Source organism: Podarcis vaucheri (assembly GCF_965113315.1).
Source record: "Podarcis vaucheri genome assembly, chromosome: 5".
Classification (NCBI taxonomy): Eukaryota; Metazoa; Chordata; class Lepidosauria; order Squamata; family Lacertidae; genus Podarcis; species Podarcis vaucheri.
The window spans coordinates 37214295-37234596 of NC_138763.1; the positions used below are offsets into that span (position 1 = coordinate 37214295).

The following is a 20302-nucleotide window of genomic DNA, read 5'->3' on the forward strand; positions in this document are numbered from 1 at the left end:
TCCAACACATGGAGCTCCCACATGGTTTTTCAGTAGTCCCTCGCAGAGCAGCTGTTGTTTTGATCAGCCCTCCTTTCCAAGTCAGTGTACAGTATTTAGGACTGGCGTTCAAATGTTAAAGCATGCTTAATGGTCCACAGAACCAGAGGAGAGGCACTTCTAGATAAACAGTGCCTACTGGGGAAAAACTGTCCCAGTCCATTATGTGGATGGTCTGTGTTGGATTTAGTCGCTCAGATCTAGCAGCAGAGATGCAAGCGTGGAAAGAGGTTTATGCACATAAATCTGGTGTAGACGGGGGCATAACAGCCTCCTGCAGAGAAAAAAATGCCTGCATCCAAAACCTGCTTCTGTTCCCAGCACAGCTACCAAGGGGTACTCCCTGATTTCTCAGCAGCCAGACCCTCTGTCTCCTGGCCCCCTCTGTCTCTCTGAACTTCCCTCTGCCCCAGCCTCTTCCTGCTCACTAAGTCCTGTTGCCTCTTCAGCTTCTGACACCTCCCCACCCAATCTTCTCCCTCTAACCACTCATCACCATCCCACCACCAATCCCCTGGCTCTGAGCCTTTTTCCTCTGGGGGGGGGGTCCCCAGCTGGGGACCTCCCAACATCCAGCCAATCCATGCCACAAAGTCCTCAGCAACATGTTATATAAATTGCATATCCATCACTAATATATACACAAATAAACAAGCAACCAGCAAACTGTCAACCCAAACGAGGATGAATTGCCAATCCGTAATGCCATTAAATATATATATATATGGATTTAAATTGCCTGAATGCTATCAAGCAGATGAAGCAGCCTGAATCATAGCAATTCGCTGGGTTGAGCATGGGCTAGAACGCAATTATTTCACATGAAACAGCACGCATATAGAATATTTGATATAAACATGCCTTGTAGTCCTTCATTTAAATTCACCACAAAAATAAGGGGGGAAATGGTATTTCAGAATTATTTTTATTGTGCAATATTGAAAACCAGTTATGTCAGACACACAAAAATCAGGTCAACAGATTCTTGCATTTAACAATGTAGTATAGGGACCACAAATCAGTGAAATCAGTAGTAAGCATAATAACTCTGTACTCTATTGTGGCTAACCTTTTCATGTCTGGTTGTAATCACCAACCCCTGCCGAGCCTTCCAAGCCACCTCTAAAAAAAATTCCACTGACTGCAATAGGATCTGTAACAGTGCAGGTCACTAATACAGTTGCTGAGGTACCTCTCAAACAGAGTCCACAATTTCAAAACAATCACTTCAGCTAATACTACTGAATGGTATTGCGATCAAGTCTATACTCTCCTAGTAACGTCAACAGATAATCTGGGCCAGATTCTTCCACTTTGTTCCCTCAGATCCCAAAGCTTGAGTCAGTGAATGTTCACTGGATTAAGGACTGGAACCTGAGTTTGCTTCCCCATTAATTGGACCAGCTGTATTTATCTCCCTAATAATTGTACACGTGCAAAAGATTTCATCCCACACATTTCCTACTGCTGCCAAAAAGACTACCATAGGCAAAGGCCCTGGTCTGTGAAGCCTAAATTGCTTTGAAAAGACTACTTTCCACTGAGTACACACAATTAGCAGGCAAAAGTCCTATTGCCACCAGGTAGAAACAAACTAAAGCCCTTGATGTCTGGAACGACAAGGCACTAGCTGAAAAACAAGCAGATTTTTTGCCCTCCTGCCTACCAGCTAATCCCAAATCAAAGTGAAAAACTTTGGTTTTATGTTTGTATAGAAGAACTGACCTTGGAAAGATACAGATACATCCACGTTACCCAACCTCACTTTAAATAGTGTAAATGGGTTTCAGTACTGACACAAGAATGCAAAGTTCCTTTGATTATATCTTCTAGCGTCCTTTCCCCCCATTCTCCCTTATGTAGCATTTTTCACATCAAATTACAGCTGAACTGTACCAGTAAAAGGTAGAAACATTTAAATGTAACTATAGTTCCCAGTATAAGGGAGATCTGCATGGCTGCTGCTCTTCTCAGGGTGTTTTGACACTGCCTCTTTCAGTTGTTTTGTCGCATCTTTCAACTGCTGCTTCTTCCTTTTCTCCTCCTCCTCTTTTCTACGTCTGGCTCTTTCACTTTCTCCCTCTTTGCCTTCCTTCTTCTTTCTGGTTGGAGCCACTTTGCCCTTCTGAATCCGACCAGACTTGGTTATACGCACTGGCAGAAAGGTACAGATATATATATATGTTACATTAATGTTATAACAAACCCATGCAAGAATGCAGTGAACTGTCAAAGGTGGAACTAAAAGACATAATTATTCAATGTGTTTTTAGTCACTGCCCACTAGTGGGCTTTTAGATAGGTTACTCTGTGAAATTCCTGCTACAATTGTGTATTGAGTTCCTCTCCACTTTCAGTCACTATCTCTCCTGCCCATGGTGGCAAAATGTTTCAGAGAAAGAGGGCAGACAGGATCTATAAAGGTGTTCATCTATTTAGTCATCTGCATCTTTTTCTAACCTTCTTCCCTTTCTGCAGAAGTTGAGCAGCTTAGAATAACAGGATTTGGGAGGGGGCTACAAGAAGGCACAAGGCAAAACAGCATCACACATACATCTTCTCCTGCCTTGGATTCATTTCTAGAAACAATTTCAGAAAACGGGAAGGAAAGGCGTGTTGCAGTGGGGAAGGCAGGTGCTAACAATGCACAGTTACTAACAACTACACCAACATATTGACTGATCCTTGTTTGACTGTGTTTTATCTGTTTTCAATACCGACAAAGGAGGAGCAAACAGATACACGAGCTGAACAGCAAGAAAGAGTTTTTGCAAACATTTGCATCACTACTGAAAGGTGTCCATCCATCTTTCAGAGAATGCTGGTAAAGGAACAAAAGTGTTCAGGAAACCCTGAATAGGTTTGATTGTCCTCATCTTCCCCATTGGCTGGGATCACCCAGGAGACAATTCCTGGAAGCAGTATGTTCACTCTCAGTTTTGTTTGCCCTCAGAAATAAGTGCACATAGCAAAATCTGACTAGTCACACAGCACATTATGTTTACAAGTTCATTATGTGATTCTTGATTGGCTGAAATCCTGTAGTGGACAAGAATCAAGTCCCGGGCAAATAAAACAATGAATCTGAAGAAGCAGTTGATTAGAAGTTTCACGACTACAAAACAGACATGAAAAGTGGAGAAGGGTCTCACTGGCAGTGTTTTTTCTCATGCAATTTTCCTACTGCCTCTGAAAGCACTGGTTGTACACATACCTCCCCCCACAGAAAAGAGCAAACATTTGGCATCACCCTACTAAAAATGTATATTATGACAAAGCATACACCCTAGTTCATTCCCCCCCCCTCAATCGTTTGCCTGTCTTATGCTATCTAGCAAAATCTAGCTTCCCTCCCACCCAATTTTAAAAAGACATTTGCATTGTCCATTCTAACCTAAAGACTTGTATGGATTTAGAAAGCGGAGTTCTCTCACCCGACCGCACTCACATTCCCACCAATTCAATGTAAAGAGGACCATACATGCTCATGAATAACAGCAGCAACAGAGAGAAAATACACTGGAAGGATTGTAGGATTCTAATGTACTTTAGATATAATGGCATTTTATTTATATATTCAAAGTGTTGGTGCTGACCTTTAAAGCCCTAAACGGCCTCGGCCCAGTATATCTGAAGGAGCGTCTCCACCCCCATCGTTCTGCCCGGACACTGAGGTCCAGCGCCGAGGGCCTTCTGGTGGTTCCCTCACTGCGAGAAGCCAAGTTACAGGGAACCAGGCAGAGGGCCTTCTCGGTAGTGGCGCCCTCCCTGTGGAACGCCCTCCCACCAGATGTCAAAGAGAACAACAACTACCAGGCTTTCAGAAGACATCTGAAGGCAGCCCTGTTTCGGGAAGCTTTTAATGTTTGATGTATTAAACCGCCCAGAGTGGCTGGGGAAGCCGAGCCAGATGGGCGGGGTATAAATATATTATTATTATTATTATTATTATTATTATTATTATTATTATTATTATATTTAGATACTGCTTATATGCCAAAATGGCTTCTAAGCAGTTTACAACTATAAAATCAATACATAGTTAAAATACACAAAAACAATTCTATTGGGGCATTAAAACATCCTTAATTTAATTTAAAATGTTAAAATATACAATAAAAACCAACTAAAGAAGGAAATAATATATTTTATATTATAAATTATATTTACAATATACATGTATGCCCCAACCTATTCAAGCAATGTTCATTGCAGCTTACACTATTAAAAAAAAAATAGATTAAGTATCAACCATTTAAAAAAAATAGTGACAAGCAGGAACTAGGCTGCAACAATTAAACCAATAAACTACAATAATAAGCAGCCCCAGAATCTTAGCAAAAAAGAAAATCAGCAGCTGATTGTTACAATTACTGACCATGGAAAACAAAAGCAGAACCAAAATAACAGATTAATAGTGACTGCTTACTTACCCTCCAGAGTACTCTCTTCTTCCGCACAAAAATCAGCTGTAGAGTTAGCATCTTTTGCAGCAATAAAACAAGGTGCAAAGACATTTCAGAATGTTCAACATTAAGACAACATTATGAACGCCTCAAAAGAATTGTGCCTTCCATGGAAGCGCTAGCTACAAGTAACTTCTATACAGTGTTAAAAATAAATGGTGAGATTTAATTTATTGCAATGATAGAAATAACAAAGGATTGTGATCCATTTACATAGATTCTTAAAGTGTACATGCTTCCACTTTAGCAATAACTTCAACATACATTGCATGCCAAACAGAAATGACAGTTTTCTCTTTACATAAATGGTTTTATTAAGACTACATTCACATGAACAGTCAGTTCAGTTCAATGCACCTTAACATTTCTAAACTCCAGCTGTGTTCTCTGAGAGGAAGTTAAAGTGAAGCAGGAGCAAGAATATTCTTCAAAAAGAGAAATGCAGAATTCCACCCCAGAATTGTTTGTGGAAATGTTTGTTTCTGACTTATCCCTCTCTAGAAACCAAAGCCAATTGAGATCTCTGGGGTGTCACCTCTTGACTTATTTAACATGGGAATGTACCCATGTAGATAATGTGGAAGCAGCATAGATGTCCCTTGCTGCTAATAATTAATACTGTTCAATGGTTTTCATGTGAATGTACCCTCAGGTTTTCTGCAATCGACATCAATGATCACTGGAAATTCTACAAATGAAAATCAGCAGCTACAATTAAAAAAATCACTACCAATGATCTATTCATCTTCACTTAAACCACATCCTATTGGCTAGAAGAACTGAAGTAGAACTTTACGTCCTATCCAATCAGTGATCTGTTCTGTGTAACAGATCTCACTGTACCATCCAGTCTGGTTCAATGGAGGAAATGCTGTTCGCTGCAAAACTCTGTTCAAAAATTGCTCAGCCATGGAAGCCCCATTCTGTATCCCTATACTGAGAAGTAACACAGTAGGTGGTGTTTGTGGTGAATGTTCCCATGGAACACTTCATAAATAGTATTTATTTTCCAACTTCCTTTGTTAAGTGGCCTGATATTGCATCTGTCTGAGGCTCATGGTTTCAAATGTAACTAAATCTGATATGAATCACATTCCTGATTTTCAAACTGTCTGATGAAAGTTGGTCCAAGTCTTCGGGGGCAAAAGATCCGCAACCATCTGGCAAGTTTAGCATAAGCAAAGCAGTATTAGAATGCACAGTGTTGTCCAGCATGTGGAAGCCTTTATTGGTATTGTCTATGGCATATATTTTTTCTGTAGAGAAAAAGAGGAAGTCAGTATCTTCTCAGACTTTCTTTCCCACTACCTATAGACACAGAATTTCTGGTGTTTAAAATTGACATATCCCGAGTTCAGTCTCCAGTAGTTTTGGAAAATCTTAGCCATGCTTGCTCCTTTCAAATGTGAAGTTTCTTTGCCAAGTTCCTAAAGGCCAGATCTCTTCATTGCATCGCCTCTCTTCAATCCTAAATAAGGATTTTATTTTATTTTTCATCACATCAGTAAAACATAAACAAACAAAAAAAAGGAATTCCAAAAGACCTGAATGGTATCCTTTATGGACCGGGGGGGGGGGGGGCAATGGTTAGACTCACATCATATTCATCTATAGAATTATTTGCTTCTAGCATTCTTCACTGCACAAGATATATATGGTCCACTTTGCAGCAGCGGAAATCCTCTTCTTGCTCCAGTTCAAATGAATGAGTCTTCACCATCGTTTGTGGCCATTCACTTACCAGTCTTCTACTTGATTTTCAAGTCCAAGTGTTCCAGGAGTTGAGCTATGATAAAGCCATCTGTCTTCACCACCTATGTGCTGTAGCCATGACTTTTTGTACAGTACTGCAGTCAAAATGGCATGTCACTTTGCACACTATCAGTCTCTCTCTTCAGTCCTAGTCTAGACTCTTGCACACCATAATTTCCAAAATCCAGTACAATTCAGTCACATTTGAATCAAACATAGGAAATAAAAGAATTCCCTCTTAACAGCAAAGTTGGCAACACTTCATGTTATTTCCAGTAGGACAGCAAAACGGGAGCTCAACAGATCCAACACACACTGTAACATTCTCCTGAAGGTCCCTACATTTTCCTGTACAAAAACACTGGGGGGTTTTCTTATAAATGTGGATTCTGATCTTGATCCAGTATCAGCACACCTGTACATACACACACAGGTATTTCTTTCATAGCAGAGATAAAACTCATACTTGCTGATCTTTGTATTTTGCCCACTGTGTCTCAAATAAAAGTTCACAATTCCAGGCAATTGTTCACTTGCCTTTCCAAATATAGAGTTGTTTCTTGCAAGGATGTGTACACAAGCTGATTTTTGAAGAAAATAAATTACTTGACTAAAACCAGATTATTTTCTGCAGCGTTTCAACTCACTCCTATTCAAAGAGAATTACATATCCTTCCACTCCAGAATCAATCAATCATTTCTGGGAAGGGCTGTAGCTCTGTGGTACAGCATCTGCTTTGTATGAAGAAGACCCCAGGTTTGATACCTGGCATCTCCAGGTAGGAATGGGAATGTCCTCTGCCACAGACCCTGGAGAGCCACTGCCAGTCTGTGGAGACCGTCCTGAGGAAGATGGACCAATCGATCTGCTTCGACATCAGATAGCTTCCTATGTTCCTATGCATGACACAATTCAGAATGAGCTGCAGAGCCTATATTCTGCAGTAACTTATCTGGCTCAACATCTACTGTTCTATGACACCCTAGAAGTGAAAGAACACCATGTTGCAGGTGCATAATGAAGATCCTCAAGGGAACAGTACAGTCTGATTATCCTTTACAGTTATTGACAAATTGTATCAGTTACAAAAGTTGTAAAGAGATGCATCGCGTTTCCGAATCAGTAAGCTAGAAAAAAAAACCACAAAAATGTAATGCCAAAGTTCACTTTTCAAAACTCCACATGCACAGGTTGGGAATAAGTGTAAGGCTCTTTGTGGTAACAGCAGAGCTTATGATGCTCCTATACTTACTACTTTCTTGTTTTTACTGTTGTGAATACACCTTGCTTTGCACACAACCAGACAAATCAACCTACCTACGACACATTCTCTCTTATGACGGTCATTCCAAGCCTTCACTTTACAAGTCTTGCTGCAGGTGTAGATCTCAAAACAGCGCGTGCATATTGAGAGGTTCACACCAACCGATCGTCCACATTGGTAGCAATATTTAAAGACTCTGCAAAAGAGAAATTATGTGGAAGTCAACGTCCGTGATATATATATATAAATTACCTTGTAGGGATGGACATAGTAAGTAATTATGTAGCTAAGAAAGACGCCGTTGAGAATTTATTTACTTACATTTTGATTTCTAGTACTACTCTTATCACAAACGTCTTAGACTCAGTCTGCTGCAAACTCACACTCTCAATTAAGCACCTGCAAGTCTTGAAAAATTGTCTGTTTCTTCAACACATGCTGTCTATAGGCAACTGGCCCAAATGCCGATGTTCCAGTTTACTGAATGTTTTCCCCCCTAACTGATAGTTTCACACCACTTTGGGAGTTGCCTGCAAAACTCTGTTAACAGGTAATCATAGTAAATTAACTGAGCACTACATGTACAGGGCCACAGAAGAGGCCAATGTGGTTAGGCTTATTCAAGTGGGTCCAATGGGGAGAGAGAAACATTGCAAGACAGCATGCCATATAGACTTCTGTAAGCTAATACAGACAGTGTGAATTTACATTTTTATATGCTGATCTTACTTGGGTGCATCTCCTTCCATTGCTCCCGCTCCAGATTTCCTTTTTCCTGCACAACAACAAATATGCAAAAGGAGATATTAAAGATTTTTTTACCTAAAGCCAGAGCATGTATACACTTGAAAACAATTACTAATGTTTCAAATATCTTGGAATTTAATGAGTTCATTTCATTGATTGTTTCCTTCCTTGTTTATTTCCTTACCAAAATTTTATATCACTTGTTCATTAATATATATATATATATATATATATTGTTTTAAAAAAACAGTTAAAACAGGTATTTCAAAATATCCAAAATTATTGGATATTTGATTATTAAAATAAACAGTAGCTAAAAAGAAAATGCATGTAACTTGTGCATTATCTTGACAGGCTTGCGTAAAGAAAAATATTTTAAGCAGGTACCAAAAAGAGTACAGGAAAAATCACCAAACAGAAAATGCGTAGATAAGGATCATGACCACTGTGCAGCTCCTATAGTGTTGGGAGTACACCAACAATAGCAGGAAATGTTAGGAAGTACCCCTGAAATCAAGCTTTGGGTCTAAGAATAGCAGCCTGCACCTGAGAAGGGAAGTTCTGCTTTGGCCTGGAGTGGCAAGGAGAGAACATCCATTACAGGAACTCAGACAGGGCACACTCGGACAAGCTGAGCTGCAACACTTCCTACTAAAGGCACTGATTGCTATCTTCTTCACTATAAATATTGGCTGTCCTCTCTTATCACTTGTAAATCTAATTTAAAGTTAAACAAAAGAGAATCAGACCCCTGGAAATGTTAAACCAAGACAGCATAACCTGTCACTCTTCCCTTCTCCCCCATGCCCATATAACTAAGCCATGGTCTCCTACCAGAAAGAAGCAAAAAATGTTAATCCCTTTTCTCCAACCCACCTGCACAGAATAAAGATGCATTTTTGAAGCCATTTTGGCAGAGATTTGGGACTCTGGTTGTGATTCTTGAATTTCAGGGGTTAGACTAGATGACCCACTGGGTGCCTTCCAACTCTACAGTTCTATGATCCTACCACCTCCACTTTCCCTGCCCAAATTTACTGCATCCTTGTTTTTCTACATGTTTTCAGGCATGCTTTTAGAATGCCATATATAGTTAGTTTTAACCATTCTATTAATTTCAGACTCTATTATTCAACCTATTCTTATTGTGCCGTTCATCGATTCTGTCTTAACATCATTAGCAAATATGCCAATTCCTTTTTAGTACAATAAAATTCCTCTTGATTTAGCTTAAATGTCCTTATTCACCCTTGGGGTACCAAATTCTGGAGTGCATTCAAGTCTCAGTGTCAAAAGATTAAAAAATGGGGGGGTGAGGATTGAATGTGAAAACTCAAAGCTTACAAGCAAACTGCAGATTCCTAAAATTATTGTTACACTTCCAAAGGTTTTGCTTGGCCTCACCGTATTTGAGTCTTCGAATTTCCTCTCTATCCCACTGTTTTTCTCTCGACGTGACGCACTCTCGAAGCCGTTCACTGAGGTACTCCAACAACTTTTTACGGCTGGTGAAGGTTTCCCTCTCTGTTGGCGATAGGGCATGGTACGGTGTATGGAGCATTCTCTTATCCTGCAAAACACAAACACCCACAAGATGCCAGCGAGGAAGCAGATCTGTACCTTCCCAAAAATATACTTCCTTGTTATATTTGCAGGGAATGCGCGAGAACGTTGCACAGGAAAACCACCATGACGCCAGTAAGATTAGCATTAGAATACCCTGTAAGATTGAAGAAGAAGAAGAGTTTGGATTTGATATCCTGCTTTATCACTACCCGAAGGAGTCTCAAAGCGGCTAACATTCTTCTTTCGCTTCCTCCCCCACAACAAGCACTCTGTGAGGTGAGTGAGGCTGAGAGACTTCAAAGAAGTGTGACTGGCCCAAGGTCACCCAGCAGCTGCATGGCAGTGTGGGACGCGGGTGGGCTGTGGGTTAAACCACAGAGCCCAGGACTTGCCGATCAGAAGGTCAGCGGTTCAAATCCCCGCGACGGGGTGAGTTCCCATTGCTAAGAAGGATCCCTCCTTCCAAAGAAATTGAAGCTCGGAGAAGTTTCTGCTCCTGGAACTTCCATACCACTTGGGAAGCGGAGCACACTTAACAGAACTTAAAAGCCGCCAGCCAGACATCACCAAGTGCATGGGGCTCTGTAACTGCTGTGTCCTTATTGCTCAGTGGTGATGTCTAGATTACTTGCAGAGCAGGCAGGTCCGTTGAAGAAAAGAGGCTTCCAGCCTTTCAACCACTTTCTGGTGAATGGCCAACCCTGCCCTATTCCCTAGCTCAGGAAACACAACAGCCAACTCAAAAAAAAAAAAAGTAATGATCCAACACTTCTGTTAGGGAACTGCCATGGGAGCTAGAGGCGGAGGGAAGGCTCCAGAGGGATGCCAGAGAGGGTCCCAGTAGGGAGAGAGGCAGCCCATCTGCTGGGGAAGGAAATCAGCCTAACACCAGTGGAGAAGGGGGGCAGGTGGGGGAATCGGAGAGGAGGCTCCAGGACTCCTCGCCGGAGACCAGCGGAGAGAGTATGGGTACTCCGTTGCCCACAACCTCCCTGCGCAGAAGACTTCCGCGCAGGGAGAGTAGGAGGAGACTTGGCGTCAAACAACTTTTATGCTGGAAAAGGTTCAAGAAACGCCCACTGACGGATTCTGCCAGCGACTGAGACAGTCACGATGCTGGAGGCTGTTCAGTCGGAAAGGGTTTAACCAGGTAACCTCGCCAGCAGTGGCGGCAACTTACGCACGAGCAACCCCTAAATCCATTACAACTTCCTCTTACCCTTACTTTACTATGTCATTTGAAAGGAGCAAGGACTTATGGGGGCTCTTATTTTCACAAGAATATGCTTACTCTCATAAGTCAGTAATAACCAGGGAAATACACTGCACAAGTCATGCATGCAACTTGGAAACAAGTTTCAGAAACAGCAAATTATATAGATAGACAAATGTATGTAACTTTTTATATAATTATAAATATTGAGAAATAAATACACACACATACAGAGAGGGAGAGAGGGAGAGATTATACACACACACACACACACACACGTTGACAGAGAACAAAAGACATGTTCACACATAGGAAAGAAATGTACATGCAGCTTGAGTTGCACTTGTTTTCCTCATAGCCATTTCCATCAGCACTGCTCTGCTAAATAAGTGGTACTCCTAATGCAAATAGGAACTCTAAAACTGTTAAACTCGCCCTCCATGCCTGCTATCATCCCCCAAGCCATCACCTGTTATCTGCATTTTAAAGAACATGTACAGTAAATGCAAGTATGTTCTTCATGTCACATTAGGTTGGTCCTGAAAATCACTTTTCACCACCCACAACCTCTGATCTTGTAAGGTGATTGCTACTAATAATAATTTAAAGGGAACCTTGCAATCAAGTGTGAATTCATTTTCTTTCCAAAGGCAATGTCTGATCAAAATCTCTTTAAATCTTTGTGGAAGTAAAAGGTCAATGGAAAGATAAAATTGAGTTCTAAGGAAAATGAGAACAGATGCTAGAGCAATCTGTGGCACTTGGCACTGATTTCTTTTGTCAATTATAGCAGCAAAGTTCACATATTTTTAACATGTTTTTGTAGTTCGAGGCACTGAAAAGATACCTGATAGATTCTGAAATGTGCATAGTCCACCACTGTTCCCACTGCAGTTCTTGTCTCATCCCCAATAGTAATTGGCATCAACATGTCTGCACCTCCTGCTATTAGAGAATTAATCTAGAGGAAACATGGGAAATTAAATAAAATAAATAAATAAATAAATGCAGGCCATCAAGAAGCTCATGCGACCACTCCCTTAAGTACCACATACAGCCCAAAACAGAGTTAAGAGTTATGGTCACAACACTTTCTTTACAAACAGCGGATATACAGTGACTAGACTCAGTAGTTGCCCAGTTATTTGGGTGGCAAGGCAGAACTCAAATCATTCTGAGGGCCACTTTTATTTTTGTTTTGTTTATCACTAACTTAAAAACACGCTTCACTACATTAACCACATGAAAGCATTTTTAAAAATAATAACTTCAACCTAAACCTTTTCATTTTCACCCATCATCAGGAATCTTCTTTCCTTTTGAGCCACATTGTATGCACACTTCTCTTTCTGTAACACCACAGATCTCTGAACCTCTGTCTTCGAACCCTCCCTCCTCCCTCTCTTCACTCGACAGCACACTATGTATATCAGGACACCCCATAACACGTCATCTCGCTTCTTCACCATCAAACGTCTGCACCCCACTTTTTAGACCCTTTTTTCTTTCCCCCCCTCCTCATACGTCTCTCTACAACTCCTTTTCTCAGTCACCTCCTCTCCTCTCTCTCTGCACCCCTCAGCACTTCCACAGGTCTACTTGTACCTACATCTCTGCTACGCCCATTTTTCTCCCTGTTTCCCCACCCGCAGGTATCAACTCTTTTCTTACCAATGCAATCTTACTTGCTAGCGTCCTCTTAAATTCATAGGTTGTGTTAGCGACAGCACACAGGGCACTTCCAACTGCTTGGCCTAGTAGGAGATTTGGTTCAGCTCCACCAGCCAGAAGCTCAGCCACTGCCTGAATAATGCAGTACAAGGAAAAATCTTGGAAAGCATCTCAATATACACGTTACCACTTAATGTGATCTCAAGGATCTGCTAAATCAGAACAGCATTTAACAGAATTTACGGTCATTCTGTCTTAATCTCGCTGCTGGTGCAAGCATGGCTAAGAAACAGGGCAAGGCTAATTCGATGGATGAAGCAGGACCGGCTGCCCAGGTTCCTCCCTCCCCTTGTGAACAAGACCTCCATTGCCATCACCACACCACTTTCTGCAACAAAAGTAGCAGTCGAGGTCTAAGCATGTCCAGCAGATGGTGAGGAATCTGGTGAGAGGTTGAAATAAAAGGGAACGCTTAGCCTAAATAGAAGCAAAGGTTAAAGGGAGACATCATATTGGTCTACAAAAATTTGAAGAGCTCTCATGCAAGAGATGGAGACTTGATCTCTTTTGCTTCAGTGGGCAGGACTATACTGTAGGGTAGAAATTTCAGGGAAGCAGAATTCAGGTCAATATTAGGAGAAACCTCTTGGTAAGAGAGAGTGGGAGTCTCAGAAGGTTGTGCGTTCTTCACTAGGTGTTTCTAGGCGTTCTAAGTAGAGACTGAATGGCAATCGGCTACGATGCTTTAGCTGCAGGATTGCTGTACTGAGCATGAGGTTGGACTGGATGCCTTCTTAAGCATCTTCCAATTACAGCCATACCCTTGGAAGTCGAATGGAATCCTTTCCAGAAGTCCATTAGACTTCCAAAACATTCGGAAACCAAAGCGTGGCTTCCAATTGGCTGCAGGAAGCTCCTGCAGCCAATCAGAAGCTGCGGAAGTCCCGTTGGACATTCGAGTTCCAAAGAACGTTTGCAAACCGGAACACTCACTTCCAGGTTTGCAGCATTTGGGAGCCAAAACGACCGAGTACCGAGGCGTTCAGGATCCAAGGTACGACTGTATATGATTCTATGAGGCAGCTTCCCGCAGTGTGGTCAGAGTAGGGTGCTCTGCTAATTGAAGAATTTCTTCCCACTGTAAATAGCAGGCATGTTGTTTGGGGGGGGGTGGATTCTGAGTGGGACCCCAGTGGGAACAAAAGTCTCGCCACCCTGCATAGCACATCCTGATGCGTGGCCTGTGGGGAGGGGCGCTTGTACCAGCCATGTGTTAAAATAAATCAATCAGCCACACAAGGCCAAACCGTGTGAATAAAATGAAATGTACTTTGGCCTTAAGTCACAGCCCTTTACCACTGTCCTCATTCCTCCAACCCAAATCCGATAATGTTTTTAATGGTAATATTGAAGTCTGCATCAATATACGAGCAAAACTATGAAACTGGGCAGGTTATAAAAGTGATTTATCGTTTATGCTATAGGGATTTGTAACCTCCTAGAGCCCTGTAAGATTCTGACAAAGGTTAGAACTATATATAACTCAGTTATATAATATGCACATTTTCCCTTTTACAAGCTTCAAATAAGATTAAAACTGTCCACTTGCAACTGATTACTGTTTAAATAAGAACTGGAATCATCCATCTGATGTGGCAACAATGTCCACAGATTTTCTCAAAGAATAAATATGGAGGGAGGGGAGGGGAGGGAAGATAGCATACCTGATCATTTCCACTAGCTATAGCCAGAGAAAGAGGGGAGTGGCCACTCCACAAGACATTTGGATTTGCATTGTGTTCTAAAAGAAGACGAACAACTCTGCTTGCATTCTGGAAGAAGAAAATACAATTAAATATGATCAATAAAGAAGAAACTTTTTTTAACTTAAATAATGGATCGACTTTTTAAAACGTAAATTACGTATTTAAAATAAAATATGTTAAGACAAAGACATGCCTGCATCTCTACTTGTGAAGTTAAAAACTAAGCTAATTTGACTGGGTATTTACCAACATGCATACTGATAAGTTTCAGTTCAGAATTACATAACAGAAGTTATGGATTTGATGCAACGAGTCCCAACAGTATAGAATTAAACCTACTCATATAGACATAAGAAAAAATGGACCAAACTGCTATAAACAAAGAATGCCCACAATTACAGATAGTTAATTAGAGGGAAAGTTGGGTTATTGACTTTTTATTTACGTAACCGATGGCAGTAATACAAAACCTCCAAGTAAGAAATCTATGTCAATGAAGCAATCAGCTCCCGAAATGAGACAGCATATTGGGCACAACACAAATACAGCTGATTAAATAGGACCTTCCAGTTCTGTTAATCTACAGAAGACTCAATCATTAACTGTAATTAACAAATAAAAACCTTAATTGTTCAATGAGAAATCTCTAAATGCTTCAAATATGGTGCTCAAATGTATTTAACATTTCCCATTTTCTACCACATTACTATTATCACCTGCTGTCCTTCCAGCTGGCCTGAGGTCACAATCCATGCCCATTTACCTGAAAATAAGTCCGGCTGAACTCACAAGGACTTGTCCTCTTGAACCTATAGAGTTTACTATCTATTGTAATTTCAATGAGATAATGATTTCCCATCATATCTCTTTTCAACCACCACTCTATTCAAGCTCTCCAAAAGCAGATAGAAAATAGGAATGGAAATGGAGAGGAAAAGAGTGAGACTTAAGAAGTGTCAAAGCTATTCACATTTATTCAGGTCTAAAATTGGAAACTAGATTTTCCAAAAGCTTTCTCCCCAAATGTATAATTGCTTTCTGTACAGTTCTGGAACTGAGAGATCTTCGATTTGCTTTCATCTCAAAGGGAGTATTTTGCCCTCTAAAGTTGAAAATTCTATTAAAGCAGGCCATAAGTCCCAGAGTTTTTGTTATACAACAGATCCTATACAATAGGTTTGGATAAAAACAAAGATCTTCCTAAAACAAACAAACAAACAAAACAGTGACCACCAGGTGACAGAGAAGGGATCCAGAACAGGACTTCAGTGCTGAAGGAAAGCAGAAACAGCTCTTTCCCCCAGGCTGCTTTCTAGTTCATAAAATCATAGAATTGTAGCGTTGAAAGAGACTCCGAGGGTCATCTAGTCCAAACCCTTGCAATGCAGAAATAAAATTAAATTTGAATAAAAGTTCAAATTGCATCCTGCACCCAAACTGTTCACCCCATGGGGGAGACATATAGGTCCCTCAGTGTGTTTGCCCTTGTAGGTCAAATAGCAGTTTTAGATATTCATTTAAATTAGGAAAATAGCCTGGGTGGAAAGGATTAACTGCTCTCCCTCTGTCAAACCTATTTGCCACAATCACATACACAAGTGCTATTAACTTTTTAAAAAATCCACAGGAGAGCCACCATTATGTAACTTCTATGTTAAATCTAGCTTGGTCCCGTCTCAGTTGCGGTCAGAAGTCTAGACAAGTGTTGTAACCAAAGCTAGATGATGCCTCCATTATAACAACATCATATTTGCACTTACTCTCTGTTCCAAGACTAGCTCAGATGGCTTAACCCTGCCATAGGTCCTGTCATTGTATGGCAATGCAGCAGAATAGGCAATGAGACCACCATTTGAAGGAGAGTAAGGGCAAGAAGGACCTCCAAAGCTGTTGCATGCTTTCAGCCCAATCCTAGGATTGCCTCTCATGCTACATAGGAACAGCAGATGCAGAACTGTCTCACAAATTTGCTATGCAAACTTCTTGTGTAATGTGAAAACAGAGCACATTGTATTTCTCCTTCTTCCTAAGAAAACCACTTATGTAAGCAGTTCTTAGACTGCAGCCAGCCAGCTAAAGGAACTGCCAGATTGGCTCTAGTTATAAACGACAGCCCATTTGTAGCTGGCTGGATAAGAATTTAACCAGTAATCTTTCATATTAGCTGTGCTAGTCCCTCCAAACTACAAAATAAATGCTATTTGGTTCTTAATGTTGAACTTTTACTTAAAGCAGTACTCGGGACTTTTCCCAAACTAGAAAGGGATGCTGCAGTTTAATTTAATGAACTGCTAAGGGCCTCTAGCGGTCAAAGTTTGTGACTGCTCCATTGTCGTCCTCACCATAGTTCTGATACACTGCCAAAAGCACAATATCCTGTCCCAATGTAATGAGTAGGAGAACTATCATTGCAGCAGAATGAATAGCAATCTGATGTTTATCTTTGCAGCCGGGGGGGGGGGGTAAATTGGGGAGACATGCAATGGAGACAGAGTAAGCAGCATTCAAACAACCAAATCAAATATTTTTATAAAGCAAAAGGGTCATTGAAACAATGAGAATGCCTAAGGGACGTTTATAGCACATATTTTGATTTGTAAATAACTATCTGAGCTCTTCAGTATTAAGTGTTCCAGCAACTGGCCATCCAGATTAAAAATTATCTAAAACAACAACAACTTTTCAAAGGGTTACAAAATGGTTAAGGCAATGGTTAAGGCTGTTCAGTCAAGTCAGCCTGTGTGTGTTTAGGCACATACACAAACACATATCATCATCATCATCATCACATTTATATCCTACCGTTCCACCAAGGAGCTCAAGGTACATGGTTCTCCGTCTCCCCATTTTATCCTCACAACAACCCTGTGAGGGAGAGACAGTGGCTGGACAAAGGTCACCCAGTGAGCTTCGTGGCTTAGTGGGGATTTGAACCCTGATCTCCGAGGTCCTTGTCCAACACTACACTCCAGTTGTAACTGAGTAATTGCCATTCAAAACATGCAGATGCAAGCAAGCCTATTTGATCTGTGAGGTTTTGTTTCATGCTACAAAGGAAACCAGTTTTTTAACATTTGAAAAGAAAAAGGGGTATACTGAGTTGTATTTTCAGAATGTGTTTAATGATACATTTCTGTTATTTAAAATTTAAAACAATTTTAAAGTCTAACGAAAAGACAGCAAACGTTTTATGTGCAACCAATTCAGATTCCTGGTCAGCCAACAGCGATTGCAGATCTTTGCCCATATATACATACTAAGGATTAGTTTTAATACAGCAGGATGGGTGCATGAGCTACTGGACTTCAGGCTTTATTATCAGACCCTTCATTTCCATATGTTTGAAGTAGCTGGAAATATGTGATTCCTTCTTTTAAAACATAAATTTCTTACTAATGTAACACCTGAAGACTACACAAGTTAGTGAAGAAGAGCTTTCAGGTTGCAGAAGAAAGATTCCCACAGCTATCACTCACCTCATAATCATCTTCCCTCTCACATGCAATATGAAGAGGAGTCCTCCCACCTTCCTCTGGGATAATGGCACATTCTTTGTAGTAGTTTTTGGGTGGTCCCATTTCATTATTCATTTTAATCATAGATAAATTTTCAGTAAGCTCATTCTGCAGGTAGAAATGGGAAAGAAAATCACCAACATAGAAGGCTGCAGGCACCTTAAAGAGACACACAGTCTGCTCCCCGGAGTGAAACAGGAACTATCCTCCCTAAACTATGCCCAGTGGGAGTTCATAACCTGTTATGCAAAGTTCACTGCTTCTCTCAGAAACATTGCTCTTAAATTACAGATTTGAAAATAAGGGACCAGCAGCCAAAATAAGGGACCAGCAGCCTCACCTGTTCCAGGCACTCCAGTCTTCCTGTCCTCCTGCAGTCTGGTCAAACTCATGCTGGGTAGCTTCGAGAACACTGTCCAACCAACTTTGTAACCAGAGGTTCAACTGAATAGAACTGAATCACATGCACCACAAGGCCTATGCAGCCTCAACTTAAGATGGCTCCCCAGCCTGGCTTTGCACTGCAAAGTTTGCAGCAGCACGTGCAACAAAATGGCGTCCAGCATTCAAAAACCCCCTCAGCTTGCATTAACTAGCCACACACAAGGCATGCAAGCTCCACCCCCAGTCGTTCTTAGACTTCTTATTGGGTGAGCAACACAGCCAAGCAACACAGTTGGAGCCTCCCTCCTCCCTGGCCGGCAGGGAGGGAGGGAGAGGAGCTGCTTCTTTTGAAATTTAAGGGACATCATTTAAGGGACATTTAAGGGACATCCATCAATAAGGGACAGCAGCGGGACATGGCGCTGGAATAAGGGACTGTCCCTTCAAATAAGGGACACTTGACAGCTATGCTCAGAAATCTGCACTTCTTAATTATTCTGAAAACACAGTTAAAAGGCATTTCTACATACTCTCTAGTCATGAGCTGTACAGTGCTTATTAACATAGGCCTTTTACTGAGTCAGACCACTGGTTCATCTAGCCCTACATGGGGGGAAATTTGATTTTTAAGGGGGGCAATTCGAGAATGAGTTATTAATTGGCCTTTCAATAGGAGTTCACTTTTTGAATAAGAAGAATTATATATCATGTGGGGGGCAATCAGGAGTTTAGATGCTTAGGTGGGTCATGGCCAAAAAACAAGTTTGGGAACCACTGATCTAACCCAATGCCACCAGTGGACCTAGAAGATCTTGGGCTGAGCTTTTCCCCAGCCCAGCTGACTGGGGTCCTTTTAGCTGCAGATGTTAGTAGGTTGCCTAAGAAGTTCAGGAAGAGAAAAGTAGAGCCACGCAGACTCAAGGCATTCTGTATACAGTATATTTGGAACTGCCCCCGCTCCCTGAAAATATGTTGCTGTGACCGCATTTGCTACAACGTTTCTTTCTAAAAGTACTGTTTCAGGATAAATAGAACAGTTCTTAGGATACAAGTCAATTCCTTGCTCCTCTCCGGCATAAGTAACAAGGTTGGAATTAAACGGACATACCTTGTATGAAGTCCTATCAGGACCATATATATCATTCTCATCCTCTGCCCTTTCGTTAGGATCTGTAGCTGAATGAAGTAGTGAACTTGTTATTTCAACGCCTTCTTCACCAGGAAGAGCAGCAGCAATATGAAGAGGAGCTATGCCTCCAAGCTAAAAAAATTTGCTATATTTAATATTAAATCATAAGTTACAGAACATCTCACTACTGTGTATTCCTAGCATATTATGACAGTGAGCCATTCCAGCATTCAATGTCACCGCTAAAATTTCAGCTCAAATTGAAGACACCTAATTCCCAGGTAGCATAAATATCTGAGGAGTGTGTATCAAGAAGCAAAGTGCAGTCAGAAATAACTGCTAACTGCAGTCAGAAATACAATCACCCTCCACTGGATAGAATGGTTAAGCTGCATGGTTGAAATTTAAAAGCAGTCCAGGCAAGATGGGTTCATAAGGAAATATCTCTGTCCCTTAGAGCCCATGTCAAAGCAGCAAATCCACTCCTCTAGCTGGGCCCTTTCTGGGGGGAAGTTCCGTGCTGAAGTTCTGAAAAAACATGATGGTGCATCATCCTAGCACCAAGATCAACTGAGGATACAGTAGACTTGGTCCAAATCAACTCATATACAAGACACCCCAAAATTCCTATTAAGTTTCCATTATTACCAACATTCATTAAATTCCTCTAAAATCTCTCTATTCTAATGTCTAGAGATGGGAGTGAATTGTTACAATCAGTAAAAAATATTTTTCTTCTACACTGATAAAACTATAGGGTGGAACCCAGTGCTGCCTTCCCACTCGCAT

The 20302-nt window shown here is 41.1% G+C and overlaps 1 protein-coding gene across 7 annotated transcripts in view; it reads right to left on the reverse strand.

Annotated features, from left to right (window-relative positions):
* Positions 1–945: 945 nt before the first annotated feature.
* Positions 946–20302, reverse strand: part of ANKMY1 (ankyrin repeat and MYND domain containing 1) — a 38159-nt gene continuing 18802 nt past the window's right edge. For 5 of the 7 annotated variants that reach the window (XM_082221725.1, XM_082221727.1, XM_082221728.1 and 2 more), the window contains 10 exons: positions 19493–19645; positions 17962–18108; positions 14444–14551; positions 12720–12851; positions 11896–12009; positions 9674–9839; positions 8252–8297; positions 7576–7718; positions 4473–4523; positions 946–2193 (listed from right to left, as the gene is read on the reverse strand). In XM_082221725.1, the coding sequence (XP_082077851.1) occupies positions 1955–2193; positions 4473–4523; positions 7576–7718; positions 8252–8297; positions 9674–9839; positions 11896–12009; positions 12720–12851; positions 14444–14551; positions 17962–18108; positions 19493–19645 (1299 nt within the window). In that variant the 3' untranslated portion in view covers positions 946–1954. The remainder of the gene's footprint in view (positions 2194–4472; positions 4524–7575; positions 7719–8251; positions 8298–9673; positions 9840–11895; positions 12010–12719; positions 12852–14443; positions 14552–17961; positions 18109–19492; positions 19646–20302) is intronic. The other 2 variants (XM_082221726.1, XM_082221729.1) reach the window with 1 other exon arrangement.